This window comes from Chelonoidis abingdonii, chromosome 12 (genome assembly GCF_003597395.2).
Source record: "Chelonoidis abingdonii isolate Lonesome George chromosome 12, CheloAbing_2.0, whole genome shotgun sequence".
Lineage (NCBI taxonomy): Eukaryota > Metazoa > Chordata > Testudines > Testudinidae > Chelonoidis > Chelonoidis abingdonii.
This window is the reverse complement of record NC_133780.1, coordinates 3,515,059-3,534,094: the sequence shown is the minus strand read 5'-3', so window position 1 is coordinate 3,534,094 and position 19,036 is coordinate 3,515,059. Positions and strand designations below refer to the sequence as shown.

General features: G+C 47.3%; 1 protein-coding gene across 1 annotated transcript in view; it reads left to right on the top strand.

The window, feature by feature from the left end:
* Nucleotides 1–18,703, top strand: part of LOC116829178 (killer cell lectin-like receptor subfamily F member 1) — a 20,864-nt gene extending 2,161 nt beyond the window's left edge. The window contains exons 2-7 of the mRNA XM_075071710.1: nucleotides 8,321–9,206; nucleotides 11,222–11,320; nucleotides 13,410–13,580; nucleotides 16,305–16,459; nucleotides 17,022–17,134; nucleotides 18,282–18,703. Of these exons, the coding sequence (XP_074927811.1) occupies nucleotides 9,122–9,206; nucleotides 11,222–11,320; nucleotides 13,410–13,580; nucleotides 16,305–16,459; nucleotides 17,022–17,134; nucleotides 18,282–18,405 (747 nt within the window). The 5' untranslated portion in view covers nucleotides 8,321–9,121 and the 3' untranslated portion in view covers nucleotides 18,406–18,703. The remainder of the gene's footprint in view (nucleotides 1–8,320; nucleotides 9,207–11,221; nucleotides 11,321–13,409; nucleotides 13,581–16,304; nucleotides 16,460–17,021; nucleotides 17,135–18,281) is intronic.
* Nucleotides 18,704–19,036: the final 333 nt, after the last annotated feature.

The window sequence follows — 19,036 nt, the reverse complement described above, 5'->3', positions numbered from 1 at the left end:
TCGCCTTCCTCTGCAGCGTGGGGCATGGGTCACTTGCTGGTGGATTCTCTGCAGCTTGAGGTCTTCAAACCACAATTTGAAGACTTCAATAACTCGGACATAGGTTAGAGGTTTATTATAGAAGTCGATGGGTAGGGTTCTGTGGCCTGCTTTGTGCAGGAGGTCAAACTAGATGATCATATTAGTCCCTTCTGACCTATGAGTCTATGAGTCTAGGAAGCTCAGATGATGGACACGTGAGAGCTACGGCTGTTAAACAGGACCTCTCAGCTCTGTAAAACAAAGCAGAGTTGTTTTTGTGAGGCGGAAGACAAAAATGAATCAAAAGATTGACTGCAGGACAAAAATGACCCTAAAACAGTACTTAAATTTGTGCCAGGAGTGAGCCCTGGCGCCTCTGGGCCTGGCAGTTCAGAGCCCCGGCGCCTCTCGGCCTGCTGCATCAGTTTGGATGTAAAAAAAATTGCTTGATTCCCAGCACCTCTTTCATTACAAATTAAGCCCTGCCTAGAACTTTATTAAGTTGGTTGAGTTTTCAAAAAGCACCTAAGTGACCTAGGAATAGAGCTGGGGGAATAACTGAGGTTTTGGTTCCGGGGCAGTTCCAATTAATAATAATAATGAAAACAATTGTTTGATTTTGAGCTAGTTTAAGGGGGTTTTACAATTATTTTTATAACACTAAGTAATTTTTAAACAAAAACTTATTTCAAATCCAAACATCAAAATTATTCTTTTTAAAAAAACTTTGAAACAAAACATTTTCAGATTTGGGCAAGGTGGACGTGGACTGAAATAATTTGGCAAATTTGCCCCGAAGTCACAAAATGTTTCCGTCAAACCTGAATCTGCATTTTTTTCTCCAAAACAAGTTTCACTCAAATTTTTGTGCCCAGTTCAACCTAGGAGCACAAGTCCTGCTGAAAAACCACGGGACTGGTGGCGCTGACATTATGTTAGACTCTTTTGAAAAACACACCTTATCTGGCTGTGAGTTTCAAAAGTGACTAGTGCTTTTTGGGAGCCCAACTTATGACACGTAAAGGGGCCTGACCACCCACCTTCTAAAAATCAGGTCCCTTTAAAGTATTTCAAATTGGCCACCCGCAATCACTAGTCACATTTGAAGATCTCGGCCTAGCCGTAAATGATGCCATGGGCTTGTCTACACGGTGGGGCACTGCACGCTACCAGGGGGGTGACTTCATCAGCATACATGGGCAGCGCATGAACCATCCATTGGAGGAGGCTAGTCCCTGGCTCCTCCCCTTCTGCCCAAGGCCTCTCCCCACCCCTTCCCAACCCTCTCCCCCACCAGAGCTCAGAGCACTCCTACCATGGCCACTGGACCCCCTGCCCCATCCCCGGATGCCTGAGCCCCCCAGTCCTGGAGCAACAGGCGGTCAGTGAGGCCCCAGCCCTGAGCAGGTCGCACGACCCCAGCCCCCTCCAGTCCCAGCCCCACAGTGTTGGGCAGGTGGCACAGCGCCAGCCCCGGAGCACCAGAAGGGTGGTGCAGCTCCAGCACAGAGCACCAGGAGGGTGGTGCAGCCGCCAGAGCCAGATGATGGGAGCACCAGCACCAGCCACCCAGAGTCCTGGCTGCAGGCCAGCCTGCCCCAAGAGTGGGGACTGAAAACAGGGAGGATGGGGCCAGGGGGCGGAGCATGGGCAGGGCCATACCGGGATGTTTGGGGAGGCTTAGCCTCCCCCGGCCTGTGATACCCACCGCCCCTGCTAACGTGTAACACACTAACTGATCTGTGTAGGCTGGTGCACTAGCGGTTCCCTAGTGTGCTTTAATGTAGTCAACACAACATTAAAACACACTACGGAAAGTAGCCTGCACCTGCAGGGCCTACGTGGACTAGTTAGCGATTCAGTGAGCTTCAGCATTCACACCCCCGTAAGCGCATATCATCTCACTGTGTAGACAAACCCTGGGAGCAACTTCCCTTTATCTTCCAGCCCTGCTGCCTGTCTTTAATCAAAGCAAACGCTGCCAGCTGAGAGTCTGGGCTCCTGCTTTGGGTGAGACGAAACCGGCAACTTTATTAACGAATCGTAGCCAATCTCCTGCGATTGTTTTAGTGTCTGACTCATGAGTTTTGGACGTTTGAGGTTGGCAGTACTGAGTCAGACCTCCTGGTGAACAACACCTCACTGTTCTTTAGTGCCTTGCAGCAGTAGAGCTCCAAGCATTTTACAAACGGGGGCAGTAGCCTTATTTTACATGTAAGGGGACTGTTGCCCCCTTACTAACATTCAGTGGGGGTGTTTGGTTGCTAGCTCCCAGCACTAAAAGGGGAGGGATCGATGGCAAATCAGGATCCTGAGACTGACAGTCCCCAGGAACAATGGAGAGAGGCCAATGCTCCAGGTCAGCCTGATTGACAGGGTGGGCAGCTAATTAGGGAGTCAGGAGGCTGGGGTAGGGGGTCACTGTCCTCTGTGTGAGATGGAATTGCCTGGGGCAGTCAGAGTGGGGCCGAGCTAAGGAGAGAGCAGGGGCCTGAGCTAAGCTGCTGGGAGCGGAGCTGCAGCTCAAAAGCCAGAGCACAGCCCAGAGAGAGCAGACCTACCCTGGGAGCAGAGCTGCAGCCACCAGAGCCAGAGGGGCCAGAAAAGCCACCCAGGAAGCAGGTCAGAGCTGGGAGCAGAGTCACAGAAGCAGCACAGAGAGCAGACCTGTGCTGGGAGCAGGGCTGCAGCAACCAGAGCCAGAGGGTCCAGAGAAGAAGCCCAGGGGGCTGGAGGCAGAACAGCAGCAGCTGTACTGAGGCAGTGTGGAGCTGGAGCTGGAGCAGAGTGGAGCAGAGTGGAGGAGCTGGAGCTGGAGCTGGAGCCGTCCGGAGCTGGGTGCGGTGAGCAGCTGGGGAGAGCGAGGGGGACCCTGGGCAGTGGGCCCAGCACAGGGAGACGCCTCAGCCAAGAGGCTCTGCCGGCTGGACTTGGGGGGGATCGTAACCTTGACAGGGTGGGGGCGACGCTGGGAAGAAAGGTCCTGCCACTTAGAGCCTGAGAGTGCGTGGCCACCGCCAGAGCAAGTGTCCAACGCACAGCGTCCCTGCAGCACAGCCAGGGATGGAGAAGGAGGTCTGGAACAGGGGCGGCTCCAGGCCCCAGCACGCCAAAAGCGTGCTTGGGGCCGCATGCCGTGGGGGGCGCTCTGCTGGTCACCGGGAAGGCGGCCGGCAGCTCCGATAGACCTCCCGCAGGCATCCCTGTGGAGGGTCCACTGGTCCCGCGGCTTCAGTGGAGCCATGGGACCAGCGGACCCTCCGCAGGCACGGCTGTGGGAGGTCCACCGGAGCCGCAGGACCGGCGACCGGCAGAGCGCCTCCCGCAGCATGCTGCCGTGCTTGGGGCACCAAAATGTCTAGAGCCGCCCCTGTCTGGAACCTACAAGGAACAGACTGTGAACTGTCCTGACGTTCCAGAGACACTGTTTGTGATGTTCCCTGCCATAGAGCAGGGTGATGTGTTTCCTTTAACTTTTCCCATTTTTCCTTATTCCTTTTCAAACTAATTGTTAATTAAATAAACTGTATTGCTTTAAATTGTATGTAATGATCAGTGGGTCAGGAAAGCATCCAGTGCAGAGAGAGTACCCCGGAGTGGGGACATCCTAGTCCCTGATCTAGGTGACCACAGCAAGGTTGGGAGTTGAGGCCCCCCAGGAATCCTGGGCCCAGCCTTGTTGGGGTTATGAGAACTCTGCCAGACAGGACAGTGCAAGGGTAGTCCTCGAGGGCAAGGAGGCCTCTGTGTAAAGGAAGTGGGAGTAAGGACTCAGATCCTTCCGCTAGCCCATTTCACCAGGATAGTGCAGAAGTCAGGAAAGTTCCACACAATAGAGGGGTCATTCCCCCACTTACACTTTCCTTACTCTCCAGGAAGTGTGTGCTTTATTTATTTCTCTATATCTATCTCAACAGCTTGTTCAGATGCTGCTGGTTAGTATTTCACCTTCCCTAAGATGGAGTGTGATGATCTGTCAGTAGTGGGTCACATGCTCATCACTGGCTTCCTGCAATCAAGAGGGACAGAGTCTTCTTTCACATAAAGGAACCTGGATATCCTTTAGAACTCCTACAAATTGCATTTGTGTTAGTGGGCTAAACTCCAGCAGGGAAGGTAGAATAATCCTCTCTCTTTGCTCCATCTTAATTTACGTGATCCTGGTGAAATCTCATTGTTAACGTAGGTTGAGAGCTCTTAGGAGGTTGGGTGAAGGCAATCTGAGTTAGGTTAATCATCTCACTGTTCAGAAAAGTTCCACGGGCTATGATTTCAGAGATACTATGGAAGAGGGTAAAGAAGGCTCACATGGCTTCATTTAAAGCTGGGGCATAAGACTGTCAATAGTCATTTACTTCACCACCCCAGTGGTTGATAACTACAAACAAAATCATTGTTATTTGAGAGCCATTGCCTAAAGATTTTACCAATACATCAAACAAAGTTCTTTTTTTCTAAATAGAAAATAGATATTTAGGAGTTCTGTGACTTTACATATTTCAATTATAGCAGATGTCCTTCCCCTTGCTCATGTAAGGAAATGTTACCACCATAGTAAATAATCTCTCTCAGGTCTAACAGGTCTTAAAGACCACCTCAAAATTGTAACTTCTTATATACTAGGATATGTGCGACATGTTGTTTGAAGATTAATTAGTCAGGACAAAGAAGATAAGTTGGTCTGGGTGATCATACCGAGAGATCTTATTTTTCAATATCAGGACTTCAAATAACTATGCCTGCAGAGTGGTTTCAAAAATACTGTTGTTAGAGCTATGTGCTCTTTTGAAGGTGGGGAGTCCATAGACCTATCTGACTTCCATTTTATTTTCTATATTGCCTAGAACGGAGACATGCTTCTTCACCTTTTCTTGACAGTCATGGATGGAATCAACTGCAATTTAGAAATTAGAGGTACGGGTTTTAAGATCCACAACTAAACATGCCAATAATTTTGCACGAAACTGAATATCAGATACAGGATACCTTTTTAAAAATAGCCCTTAAAATTTGGCATTGATCCTAGATTATTTCCTTTGCATTTATTTGGTATAGTACTGTATGTTGTTCTATATTAATAACCTTAGCTGTTTATTGGAAATACAAAATGTCTTTTCAGTTTGGACAGCAATCTCCACATTCTGAAAGAACTATTATGTCTGTTTCATCATTAGAGAACGGCATTGTTTCTTGCATTGCATAAACTTATTACCTCTAGGGAACCACCTCATTCTTCAGCACAGTAATAATGGGACAAATAAAATAATCATTATATCTACAGCCTTTATAATAGATAATAAAGTTATTACCATTACCTCTGTTTGTTTTTCCTTCTGTGTACTGGTGGAAAACACACTTATGGTATCAGAAGTCCCAGAGGCCTGACTTAAAACTCCTGAGCTTTTCCATTTCCCTCTCCTATGCTTTATTTCGTTTTTCTGCTGGAAATAATCCAAGATGGGATCATTTTTCTTTATTTTTATTTGGTGGCATACTTATTTCTAAAGCAGAATTTTCTTGACAGAACAAAACATGCTGAGATACTCAAATATTTTTCTGGGGATAAGGACATTCAGTTTCCTCTACTAACACCCAAAACAAGTTGAGGAAGTCATAGTTTAGAAAAATAATCGTGTCAAGTATCTTATGTTAGAAATACGTAATCAAGGAATTAAGAGCAGTACTCAAATGACTGATACTTTTTATTTTTCCCTAAAGTAGGTAACCATGTAGAATTCCATATTATTTTACAATTTTTTACTACTCATTGGAAATAACAGAAAAAATTGAAAACACAAAGGTAAAGAACCACAGATAAGAAAAGAAAGAAAATAAAAGAAAAATAAAAGGTGCAGGAGACATGCAGAGGAACAGGAAATTTTGGTAAAATGCAGAGAAGATATAAGGTAACAAGATCAAGGGACATACTAAAGGCATGAGGGGTGCTCAAAAAATCCAAAAATGAGAGATGGGTACCCAAAAAACATCCCAGAAGTTGAGCTAGAGAATGGAAAAATTAGAAATAAATTGCTTAATTTTCATGGTGTAGATTTTATTTGAGTTTCCTTTGGCTATCAATCCAATGAATTATCACTATTAACTGAATAGCTGAGAGANTGAAAAGTCCCAATCTTATTAATTTCTCCTCATATGGAAGCTGTTCCATACCCCGATAATTTTTGTTGCCCTTTTCTGAACCTTTTCCAATTCTAGTATATCTTTTTGAGATGGAGTGACCAGATCTGCACACAATATTCAAGATGTGGGCATGCCATGGATTTATATAGAGGCGATATGATATTTTCTGTCTTATTCTCTATTTCTTTCCTAATGATTCCAAACATTTGGTTCGCTTTTTTGACTGCCGCTGCACATTGAGTGGATGTTTTCAGAGAACTATCCACAATGATTCCAAGATCTCTTTCTTGAGTGGTAACAGCTAATTTAGACCCCATAATTTTGTATGGATAGTTGGGATTATGTTTCCTAAAGGGCATTACTTTGCATTTGTCAACATTGAATTTCATCTGCCATTTTGTTGCCTGTAAGTAGCATAACTAGTTAGCACACATTGAAAGGGACCATTCAAGGTGGAATGGCCCATTAATACCTCTGCAGTCACAGGACAAAAAGGGCAGTTGGGGGGTTAGCAGGTTACTGATTGTTGTAATAAGTCATAAATCCGGTGTCTCTCAACAGGAGGACCAGTCTACAGACGGGAAACTGAGGCACGAAGGTTGAGGGTTTTTTTCCGGATACTTCCAAAGTCAACCTATGGAACTCCTTGCCAGAGGATGTTGTGAAGGCCAAGACTATAACAAGTTCAAAAAAGATCTAGATAAGTTAATGGAGGATAGGCCCATCAATGGCTGTTAGCCAGGATGGGCAGGGATGGTGTCCCTAGCCTCTGTTTGCCAGAAACTGGAAATGAGCGACAGGGGATGGATCACTTGATAGTTGTCTTGTTCTGTTTGTTCCCTCTGGGGCACCTGGCACTGGTCACTGTCAGAAGACAGGATACTGGGTTAGATGGACCTTTGGTCTGACCCAGTATGGCCGTTCTTATGTTCTTAAAGGGAAACAGTCCACTTTAAGTGTCTCACCCAAGGGCACAAAGAGAGCTTGTGGCAGATGTGGGTACCTCGATCCCTTGTGTCCTGGATCAGCACCTCTCCTCCCATGGAAAGCAGAATGAGTTTTGTCTGAAAAGAGAAAGAATCAGGGCTCCTGATGCCACAGTTCCTGTTGCCCAGTGACTGGCAGTGCCGCCTCTGAAAGAATCTGCATTTTATTCTTAAAATGTTCATGTGAGTGAATTCACTTAGGGGCTGATTAGAGCCAAGCCTGGGGAGTTGGCCGATACCATGCTAACTTCTCCCATACAAATGTAGCTTTGCCACACCCATCAAACCCAATGCACAGGGCCCCTGATGTCTCAGCTTTGGGTCATCTCACCCACATTTCTGCCAGTGCACTTCAGTCCAGCCCTGCAATTGGGAGAGCCAGTTACGCCACTCGTGTTCTGCACGTAGTTTTCTTTCCCAGGGAGTTACCTACCCCTGTGGCACGAACGTGGTCTGCATGGATTGATGAGCTTGCGCTGTGCCCCAGAGTTCTTGTTGTTCCAGGACACTCCCAGTTCTGGGGCACCCTCTTCCCAAGCACGCTTGTCCCAAACTGGGGCTCCCCTGCAGACTGGAAACAGAATAGCGACTCATCAATGAGTCTGGAGTCTTCTTCGCTCTCGCTCTTTCCTGCCTTTCCACCCTTCTTGTCTTTTCTTGCTCATTTCGTCCACGCTCCCCTCTCCTTCAAAGCTGCGGAGGGGTCTCCAGCAGCACATGGGAGTGGGCAGGTGCAGTGGCTGAGCAGAGAAGGGGTTTGCCGAGGCCTGTAGCGGTGAACATGAGCAGCTTCCACAGCTGGCTAAATTTGGGATACTGAGTTAGCAGGGAGGGGAGTGGCCTCGAATATACCTTCTCCCATGCTGCCCCTTATGGGGTCGCCAAACCCTGTTACCAGCTCGCCACCCAGGCCTCATTCTAAGCCTTCCTAACAGCTCACTCGGCTGTCATCTGCATAAGCAACGACCTTCACACATACACTGAGCAACCGTAGGAACCTGTTAGTGTTACCCTCATCCTTCCTCTCGCCTGGGCCCGTGGGCGACCCTCACTTGGTGTCTCAGAGCTGAGCGTACGTGGCCAGTGCTGGGAGGCAGGGGCACGGCTCGTTTCTGGGGAGCGCCAAGTGCCAGGGACTTGGGGGGAAATTGAAATAACAATTGTTCTCCCCACAGGACGGACCCAGTCGTTGGCCTCTTAACTTCCAAGCCACACTTTGGCCCAGCGGCAGCGGAGCGGTAGCTGGGTTGGGTCTAATGGAAACTTAACTTGAACTTCCACCCCCGCTGGTTTTGGGTGGCCACCGAGTTGGCTGTCACAACGCTGATATGAGCGGGGATGGCTGCAGGGCCCTCGGGGGCGTATAAAGGTGAGAAGGATCCCTCAAAACTCAGCCCCCGCTGCTTGTGGGAACCCAGTCACTTAACACCTGGTTCTACACGGCTATGACTCACGCTCAAGTTCACCTCGCTGCAGCAGAGCAGCCGCTCCCGCGAAAGGGGGATTCACGCCCAGCGTCCATCGACCGCACCAGTTGTGCAGACATGGGAGCATTGACGCATGGGCCTGGCCATCCCAAAACCGTTGGGAAAGAAAGGGCAACATGTCTGGATTCAAGATGGCCGACCCCAGCAGGAAACTGCCACTGAACCATTGAATGCTTTATTGTCACGGCCATTTTGAAGGCAGAAATTCTTGTGTCGGGGGCTCGCTGCCCAACAGGACGGCTTTCTGTCAGCGCCTCGGAGGCACTGGACTGCCCCTGCCTCTGGTGTCAATTGCTCTTGGGTAAGGAGGTGAGACCTGCTAATGAAGGAAGTCCCCAACACAGAGATAGGAAGGAAATTCCCTAGCCCCTGACAGGTGCTACTTCCTGATTTAGAAGGCACCACTCGCCTTGGATTGCACGTATATCTCAGCGGTTGCCATTCCACACAACGTGTCTTGCTGGGTGCTGTCGTCTTTTGCTGTGGACCATGACTGAGGAAATTATCTACGCGGATATAAATGTTCTGGAAGATACATCCCCCGCCTGCCAACCCTCTCTCCTTAAACACCACGGTAAGTGTATTTGATTTTATTCTCCTCCTAAGTTCGGGATTCCGCTTTCCACACGTGTATTTATTAAAGTTTAGCCAGCAGAGTTCCGAGAGCAATTCCGTAGCTACCAGACGGTGTTCAGCACCCTAGAAAAAGCTTGTCCTGGTATCTGCTAGTCTTTGGCATAACACAGAACACTTGATTTCTCTTTACAGCCACATGAGTGTATAAATATCACTGGAATCTTTGCAGCTAGGAACCTCCTTTACACTCACATACCAGGGCAGTAAAATGTAATAGCAGCTTTTATACATCTTCTGGGGGATTTCAGTAAGTCATACTGATACCCCAGTTGGGGATCTGGCCCAAAGGGTCTAGCTGGGAGTGAGAAAAGAAGGAAAGGGCAAGTTCAGGGTGGCAATTGAGCACGAACACCCTGAGAGACTCAGTGAGCAGAATTTGATGATTGGATTTGGAGGGAGGAGCCAAGTTCCTGATGTTGGTGACCCCAGTGTAAACCCGGTGACCCCACTGCAGTCCTCGGCCTTAGGCTCAGGTTCTGAATTAGTGCAACGGAGATGAGAATCCGGAGTCAGGACAAGATGATGCAGGGCAAGCGCGGCAGAGACAGGCGTTGAGGCTGCAATGAAACTAGCGAGGGAGTCCGACGGGGACTGGGATGGATGGAAGTTGTGTTGAAGGGTGGAAGGGACAGAAGGACAAAGTGAGGTTATCCCAGTGGCTGCCATTAGATGTGTTCACATCTGAACCGGCTGAGGAGAAACGTCTCTCTTCCCTTTTACTAGAAAAGTGAAATGTCGCTTGATTTAGAAACTGTTTAGATCTCCCAGCTCAAAGGCTCAAAGAAAATCCAGAGTCCATTAATCGTAGGGCAAAGAATGGGCCAAATTCATCAGTGTTGATGCAGGGAATTCTAAAGTGTATCTCTCCCTGCCAGCTAAGCCCATTGTGTGCGCGCGCGTGTGTGCGTGTGCGCATCTCTGTGTGTGCATGTGCATCTGTGTGTGTGTGTGTGCATTCACCCCTTCACACCAGTGGGGGAGGATGTTTTGTGCAGCTGCCTTCTGTTCCCACAGCAGAATTTCCATCAGGGTTCACGCCACCAGAAACTGACAAAACCTCACAACGAATTTAGCCCGATGCCTGTGTAGGAGGCTCAGCCCGAGGGGTACCTATTATACTAGCCAGCACAGATCTCACCTCTGAACCAAGTTGTTTTGTTCAACATCATCAGTGATCACAAGTCACATCAGCACATAGCGAAGAGGACACGAGGAGTCTGAACAGATTCTGAAGGGTTCTGCTTTGTGGTCCAGCACTGAAAGCAGGAACTCAGCCAACAAGCAGGATGCTGAACGCAAGACAGGAACAGTATGTTTAGAAACAATTCAAATCTGACCCATTGACTGCAATGGATTATGTGTCCGTTTGGTCTATAGCCCCAAATCACTCCTGGTGCTGGCAGCTTTTCTCATGGGCTGACTGGACAGGACAGCAGCGGGGACAGGAAGATTAAAGCCACTGCTCAGATCTGACCCACTTTTCCAATAGTTTCACGTTGCTCTGGAAATAACAGTCCAACACTCTGGCCAGCCAGTCAATGGGGAAGTCCTCAGAATAGTGTATCCCTGTCTGACAGCTTTACAACTGGCTCCAGTAGCACACTGGTTCATGTCTATACTGCAAAGAAACACCTGTGGCACTGAGTGTCAGAGCCCGGACCAAGTGATTCAGGCTGCAGGTCTAAAAATTTCAGTGTAGATGTCCAGGTTTGGACTGGACCCTAGACTCTGAAATCCCGTGAGGGTCTCAGAGCCTGAGTTCCAGCCAGAGCATCTACACTATTATTTTTGATCCCACAGCCCAAGCCCCATGAGCCCAGGTCAGTCGATCCAGGCTCTGAGATTTGGCATGGCGCGTTTTTGTTTGCAGTGTAGATAAGCGCATATGCCTCTTTGTTTAACACGTTCTTAAGTAGCTACAGAAAGTGCTTCACTGAATATTGCATCTCACAGATCTCCGGGGAGTTGCACGCAGGCATGGGTTCGTTCTGTGGATTGCTTTGGCTGGCGACGTGATCCTGGCTACAGTGGTAATTGCACTGGGCATTCAGGGTGAGTAGCTCAAGGCCTGCTATGCATTGGAACAGGTCCCTCGCGACTGCAGGTGGTTGGGACAATTTCAACGGAACGGTTTTCCATTGGAAAATGCAGTTTCATCAGAATGAAAGAGTTTTGGGGGAATGTGTCAATGTCTATAAAATCGTCACCAGAAAAACATCCAAACAAATCTTTACATTTTCTCACTGAGTTTCAATAACGTTGAAATGTTTTGTTTTGATGAGGTAAACATGTTTCATTTTGACTTATTTTATTTCAGTAAGGTAAAAATGTTCCATTTCGATAAGGTAAAGGTTTTGTTCTGACTTTCCTATTTTGATTCATTTTGTTTCTGCATTTATAGTCTATAAAAAAGCAAAATGTTAATGATATATTTATAGTACCGGATGTTACACATTTAATATCATGTTGAATATGACATGAAAATGTGTTGACTTGTCATAACGAAATGCCTTTTGACATTATCGAAACCAATGTTTCTGCACAGAATTTTTTTTTCAGAGTTTTCATTTTGCGGGAAAGGTCAAAATTTTGACTTTTCATTCCAATTCAGAATGAAAACAAATTTCTAAATGTTGGAAATGGAGAATCCGTTAGCTGACTAACTCTTCGGCAACGTAGCCCCAATTCTCCTGCCCCGGCATAGTTCCCTTGAAATTTTGCTCCACTTGTCAGTAGATGACTGGACGCATCATCACGGCCAGGGCAAAGTGTTACAAGAACAAGGTCCAGTCTGAGCTTTGTTCCTGAAACTCAGGTCATCCAGTTGGGGGGAAACGTCATCTTTGTCAGATATCGTTGCCCCTTTGGTCTGAATGGTTCACTACTGTCCATGGCCATCAGGAGAAATCCATATGAGTCGGGTCTGTTCTTAGTGTCATCTTGTTTATTTACAAAAAACATGCACCAAGTCCTGTTTCTCTGATCACAGGAGAAACAAATAGCGGCAAGAAGTCTCTTTGCTCAGAAATCCGCAAGCGTGCCTCTCCACTGAACTCTGTGCCCAAGAAGCTCTGTCCCCGTGCTTCCTCTCAGGCGTCATGCTCACACCTGCTTCTCCTGGCTCCTTCCCTCCAACACACACAGGCTACAGCCAATAACCTAGTCCCTGCCTTTCCAACCAGGAAACCTCTCCGCCCACCTGGCTTAGCTCTGATCTGCCACGTGGCCTGTTGCAGTGGGTGGTGACCTCTGCTGCCTGCAGCTGTCTCTGCCATATAAGGGGGCTTAATTGCCCCTTTTGTTGAGGTTGAAGGAGGTTGCTTAGCTCCCCACTGGCTTTCATTAGGCCAGTGATTGTCCTTGGGTCAAACACCCCCTGGATGAGAACTTTCAGTATCATGATATGAAGGAAAACATGGAATGGATTAGAATATTCATCATGAACAAAGCCCTTCCTTCCGTCCTGCCGCACTCCATCACCTCTGTCCCTACCAGGGTCAACAGATGCTTCTTGGTGATTTTTCACATCATCACATTCTCACTGTTCAGATCCCTAAATAGTGATGATCATTCCACTTCCTTACCCCTTTGCTGGGTGCTGGCAGATTTCAGGGTCTGGCAAGTCAGTTTCCTTTCTGGAGGAGAGATTGGTAATGCAGATCCCAGGATATTTCCTAGTGCCATTTGTTTATTTACTAGATAGATAGTGTGTGTGTGTGGGGGTATATAGGGATAGATAGATAGGGAGGGAGGGAGGGTGTGCATGGGGATAGATAGATGACATCTTGGTTCCTGGTCATAAACTGCTCCCTGGCAACGCCCCCTTGCAGAAGCCCCAGTGCAAGTCACTAAGAAGCCAGTATCCTCTGTGTCTCTTGCACTCTCACCCTGTTCCTCATTCCTGCCTTGGCCCTGGGGAAACCTCCATAGTCTAAGCCGCTCACCTAGGATTGCATGGTCTGGACCAGTGCCCTGGCCATTATCCCTCCTTAGGGCCAGGTGCTGTGCAGCACAAGGGACCTTGGGAAAGCCCTGGGGCCCCTGGGAGCTCGTACATCATTGACCCCTAAAGTGCACAACCTGAGCTTCTGTGGCCATAACAGCAGCAATAACAACCACTCACCTGCCTGCTGCTCGGAAGTTTTCCAGGGCCGCTACCTGCAGATGGATACTGGCGCAGTCTCATCGGTCCCTGAGAACGGCAGTGTTGCTCAGAGACATTCCCCCGGCAGAGAATGCAACAGGAGCCTGGAGGACTTGGTGTCTCGCCTGAAGCAGAGTCTGTGTCACTCAGCCCAGAGCCCCACAGCAGGTAACCACAACTCACTGTGGCCCTGAGCCCCTCGGCATGTTCCATGCACCGCGCAGGTGGAAGGGGGCCTGTTTGAAGGAGGCAGGCCATGGCCAGGCCAGCCTGCTAGCCTCACTCCTCCTCCCATCCCAGTTCTCAGGGGACCCAGGAGATTTTCTCCCACTCAGTGAGGCTGGGGGGCGCTGTGGATGGGGGATGCAAAAAGGGGCTCTTCTCCCATATTTCCTCCAAGAATAACAAATACCTTAAGGGCTATTATAAAGATAACGGGGATCAGTTGTTCTCCATGGCCACTGAAGGCAGGATGACAACTAACGGGCTTCATCTGCAGGAAGGGAGAATCAGGTTAAATATTGGCAAGAACGTTCTAACTCTGAGGGTAATTGAGCTCTGGAACAGGCTTCCAGGGGAGGTTGTGGAATCCCTATCACTGGAGGTGTTTAAGAACAGCTTGGACAAACACCTGTCAGAGAAGATCGAGGTTTACTTGGTCGTGCTCAGCGCAGGAGGGGCTGGACTTTATGACCTCTCATGGTCCCGTCCAGCCCGACGTTTCTATGAGTCTATGAGAAGTGGTGCTGCTGAGAGAGAGTCTCCTTCCTCTAACCTCAGGCCAGGAGAAGATGAGCCTGACACGTCTTTCCTCATCCCCACCAACAGGAGGGAGGGCAGAAGTGGGTCATGGAGGTGGGGCAGAAACATGGATATTAGCATCTGGCACCAGATCCCAGCAGAGGCCAGGCCATCAGAGAAAGCAATGGCCAGGGGTAGGAGACACGCCATATCCGACCTCCTCCATCCAAGTGGGCTCAGAGGAAGGAAATTTCTTTCCAAGCCTCCTCAGCAGTGGCTGGACGTAGGGCAGACATTGGGTGCCTGAATTCTCAGTCTGGGGGCATCAGGGCAAGGGGGGAAGTGCTGGCTATGGACAGACAAGCAAATACTTTTGTGGTCTAATTTGGACAATGTTTGCTGGCCAACTAGCACCAATGGCAGACACCTCTCAGTGGGGATTGTGGGGCACAGTGACCTCCAGTGGTCAGTCAGGACAATTGTCAGGGTGACAGAATAGCTGAGCGAAGAATTGATTTTTCATTTCAGGGGCTGAACCAAAAAAGCGGGCTAAGGGGGGCAGGGGGGAGAAAAAATAAACAACAGTTCAGTTCAAACCAAAACTGGATTTTTTGGAAAATTTTCAATATATTCAAAAAAATGAAAAAAGCTTCATTTTGGCGTAATTTTGTCAACCTAAAACTAATTTTTTTTTTAATTTTTCAAGGCTATTTGGCCCTTTTAAAATGTATTTATTTTTTATAATAGCCAGACTGGAAGCTGAAATACTTTTTCAAAATGAGGTCGAAATGACACATTTTGATATGGCTGAAATGAACCATTTTGTCTTTTTCCAGGGGAGGAAAAAAAAAGTTGAGGCCAAAATGATTTGTGGAATTCAACCCAAAATTGTGAATAGTTGGAGTGCAAAAAAGGGCATTATTTTGCAAATTCACTATTTGCTTAATCCCCCCCCCCCATTGTCATCATCTAGTCCAGCAGTTCTCAGACTGGGGGTCAGAACCCCGAAGTGGTTGCGACCCCATTGTAATGGGGTCGCCAGGGCTGGCATTAGACTTGCTGGGGGCCAGGGCCAAAGCCCAAGCCCCACAGCCTAGGACCGAAGCCTGAGGATCTCGGCCCTGGGTGACGGGTCTCAGGCTTTGCGCCCCCACCCCCTGGGGTGGGGAGGCTGGGAAGGGCTCGGGTTTTGGTCCTCCCACCTGGGGTCGTGTAGTAGTTTTTGTTGTCAGAAGGGGGTCGCAGTGCAACGAAGTTTGAGAACCGCTGAGCTAGTCTGACCTCCTGTATGACACAGGCCAGAGAACTGCCCAAATTAATTCCCAGAGCAGATCTTTCAGAAGAACATCCCATCTTGATTTTAAAATTGTCAGGGAAGGAGAATCCACTATGACCCTTGGTACATGGTTCCTCACTGGTAAAAATTTACACCTTATTTCTAAACTGAGTTTGTCTAGTTCCATCACATTATACATCTCTGCTCGACCAAGAGCCCGGTATGAAATATTTGTTTCCCACATAGATAATTACAGACTGTGATCAAGTCAGCCCTTAACCTTCTCTTTGTTCAGCTAAATAGCTCTAGCGCTTTGAATCTATCACTGTACAACAGGTTTTTCTAATCCTCTGATCATTCTCATGGTTCTTCTTTGAACCCTCTGCAGTTTATCAACATTGTTTTTGATCAGCACAAAGTAGCAGCTGCCCTTAATGAATTATAAAATTAAATTAAAATAAAACCACAGAATCTTTCAACGTATTATGACACGTCATGAAACAATGTACAAAATAATACAAATCCTATAAAAATAAGAATCCATAAAATAAAATTCAAAGTGAAATTTTGAACTGTTTGGAGCTGAACATTTTCCATGATAAAAAAACTTGTTGTTCTGGAACTTTTTTCTGTGAGAATATGTGTCAGAATTGACACAGTTTTATGAGAACATTTTGTTGAAACAGCTTTTCTACTGGAAAACGTTTTTCAGTAGACAGTTAAATAAAACGGTTAAATATTGAAAGAGACTCCGGATGGGATCACCGATAGTGCCTAACTCAGTGAGATTTGTACCCTCTCTGAGCTGTTATAAACACACACTTTCCCTGGGGCTAAGAATCATTAATGCTGTGTCTTGCCATATCTCTCTCCAGACGGCTCCAGCTGCAAACTCTGCCCCATGGACTGGCTGTCACACAGGGGAAAGTGTTACTGGTTTTCCAAAGACAGCAAAAACTGGACCGAGAGCCGTGCTGACTGCTCAGCGAAGAGCTCTCGAAAGCTAGTGATCCAGGACCAGGAGGAGATGGTAACGTAAAACAGAGGGGGCTAGACTTCTGCTGGAGGGGGTCACTGGTTACATGGTACCAGATGTGCAAGAGGTGAAGGAGCAGGGAGAGCTCCAACCCCGTCTGTCCCCCACTGCCTCTGCATATTCCTCCTCCTGCCTCATTCTGATGGATGCCCCCTCCCCATCAGGATCCACACATGGGGAACAGCAGGGCGGGAGGCAGAGAGGTATATTAACTGCTCTGTGTGTGATTTTCAGAAGCTCAAAAGGGAGCATAATTCCCTGTCAATGGGGTGACAAGAGACTGTCACTGTTACTTCTGCTCCTAATTCCCCTAGATACTTGGCATTCCCACCCTGTGTCATCTAGCCCTGAGCTCCCTTTACATGAGCGCTCTCACTAGTGCCGCTGCATGGATGGTAGAAACGCGGGGACATTATAACAACAAAAGGAATTCTAGTGTAGACAAATCCTAAATACTCAAGCGCCTGTTCGAGAACAGTCTGTCCAGTTTGCTGGCTGAAGCAAAGAATCCTAGAGCTCTAGCAGGTTGTCCTCACCCTCTGTCTTCACCCCGCAGGAATTCATACAGAACGTCACACGGGGTAAATATCATGTCTGGCTCGGGCTCAGTGTTACATCTGCAGAGAAGAACTGGACCTGGGTGGACAACTCCGTGTTAGACCAAACTCTGTGAGTGTTGCCTGGTGGTTGCTGTTTTATTTTGTGTAAGCACATGTAATGGCACCAGCTGGTTTAGCTATTCATAGGCCTTGAACACATGCAGCCGTGTATCTAAACAAACCAAACTGCAAGATTCCTTCAGCTCCAGGGCCAACTCTGTGAATGCAGAGACTCTAGCACAGGGGTAGGCAACCTATGGCATGGGTGCCAATGGTGGCATGCGAGCTGATTTTCAGTGGCACTCACACTGCTCGGGTCTTAGCCACCGGTCGGGGGGGCTCTGCATTTTAATTTAATTTTAAATGAAGCTTCTTAAACATTTGAAAAACCTTATTTACTTTATATACACCAATAGTTTAGTTATATAATATAGACTTATAGAAAGAGACCTTCTAAAAACATTAAAATGTATTACCGGCGCGCGAAACCTTAAATCAGAGTGAACAAATGAAGACTCAGCACAGCACTTCTGAAAGGTTGCCTACCCTTGCGCAACTACAATGGCGATTTTTTTGTCAGTGACCAGTAAATTCACCGGAAAAAATAGTGCATTTTTAGGGCAATTAAACTCTTTGTGAAGTCAACCCAAAATTAACAAATAGTTTTGGCTGCCCATTTCCCCCCCCCAAAAAAGTTAAAATGGTTTTCTTGGCTGTTTGAAATGCAGTGTTGCAACTTTTGATTTTGAAATGATGCTTTGTCTCAAAATGTAGCGATGTGTATTAAAAAATGTAATAAATTCCCAAAACAATAAAAAAATAATGCAAATATATAAATATTTGCATTTCATTTAATGTAGGGATGTTTTTCAACTCGTGATGATTTTTTTTTTCCTGTTCAGTTTTTCATTCCAGAAAGAAAAACCAAGGGGGAAAAAAATCAGTTTTGGTTTGAACCAATTTTTTCTTTTCAGTTTAGCTGCCAAACTGGAAAAAAAAAATCAATGGTTTGCTAGGGTGGATTACACAGAGCTCATGAAAGAATTCAAACTGCCCATTGGATTAGAATGAAGACCCAACTATTCTAGGTTCCTGTCATTTAATCTAAGCACAATAAGGACAAATTTGTCCCTGATGTAATCAACTCCATTGATTTCGGCAGAGTCACAGAGGCTCTGAATTTGGCTCATTGGCTTCCTTTCTCCTCTGTTTTACAGGTTCCCAGTAACGGGTCCTACTGATGTGAACAGCTGCGGGGTGATAAAAGGGAATCGGATTCACTCTGAAACCTGCAGTGCTGAATTCAAATGGATTTGCCAGAAGGAAGCCGTGCTGCTATAAAGAGTGGCATTAGAGACACTTGTTCCCATAACAGACCAGTACACTGCCTTGGGTTTCAGTCTTCGGGCCAGACTTCCAGGAGCGGATGTGCCTGCGGAGACATGTACGTGCATCCTCAAACCAGCTGTTTGTATCTTCAGCTCGGGTAAATGCATGTGCAAACCAGGCTGAAGGGCAAAGGAGCATCTCATGGACGTAAACACTGCACCACTGACTCTGGTCCAGCAAGAACACGCCTCTTCCTCCCCCTGTATCCCCTTCCACCATCACTGATTCCCTGGCTCCATCCCTTCCTTCTTCACCCTCAATGCCTCTTCTGCTTTCTGCCTCTCAGGCCAATACTTCAATTCCCTTGTTCTCCACCTAGCTCAGTGGGAGGGATACTTTCATATCCTTGTTCTCCTGGATCTGGTTTCTCTGCCATCTCTCCTGGGTCTTCTCCTGCTTTTCTGACTATTCCTCCTTCAGCATTCCCTTGACAAGCTTGGAACTTTTTTAACCCAATGTTTTTCAAATCAGGTGTTTCATGGAAGCCGACAACGGCTTTTGAACAGTTTCGGTTTTGACGAGTTGGCATTTTCTGACCAAAACAAATCAGAACATTGCTAACCACGACTACGCGTTTCTCATA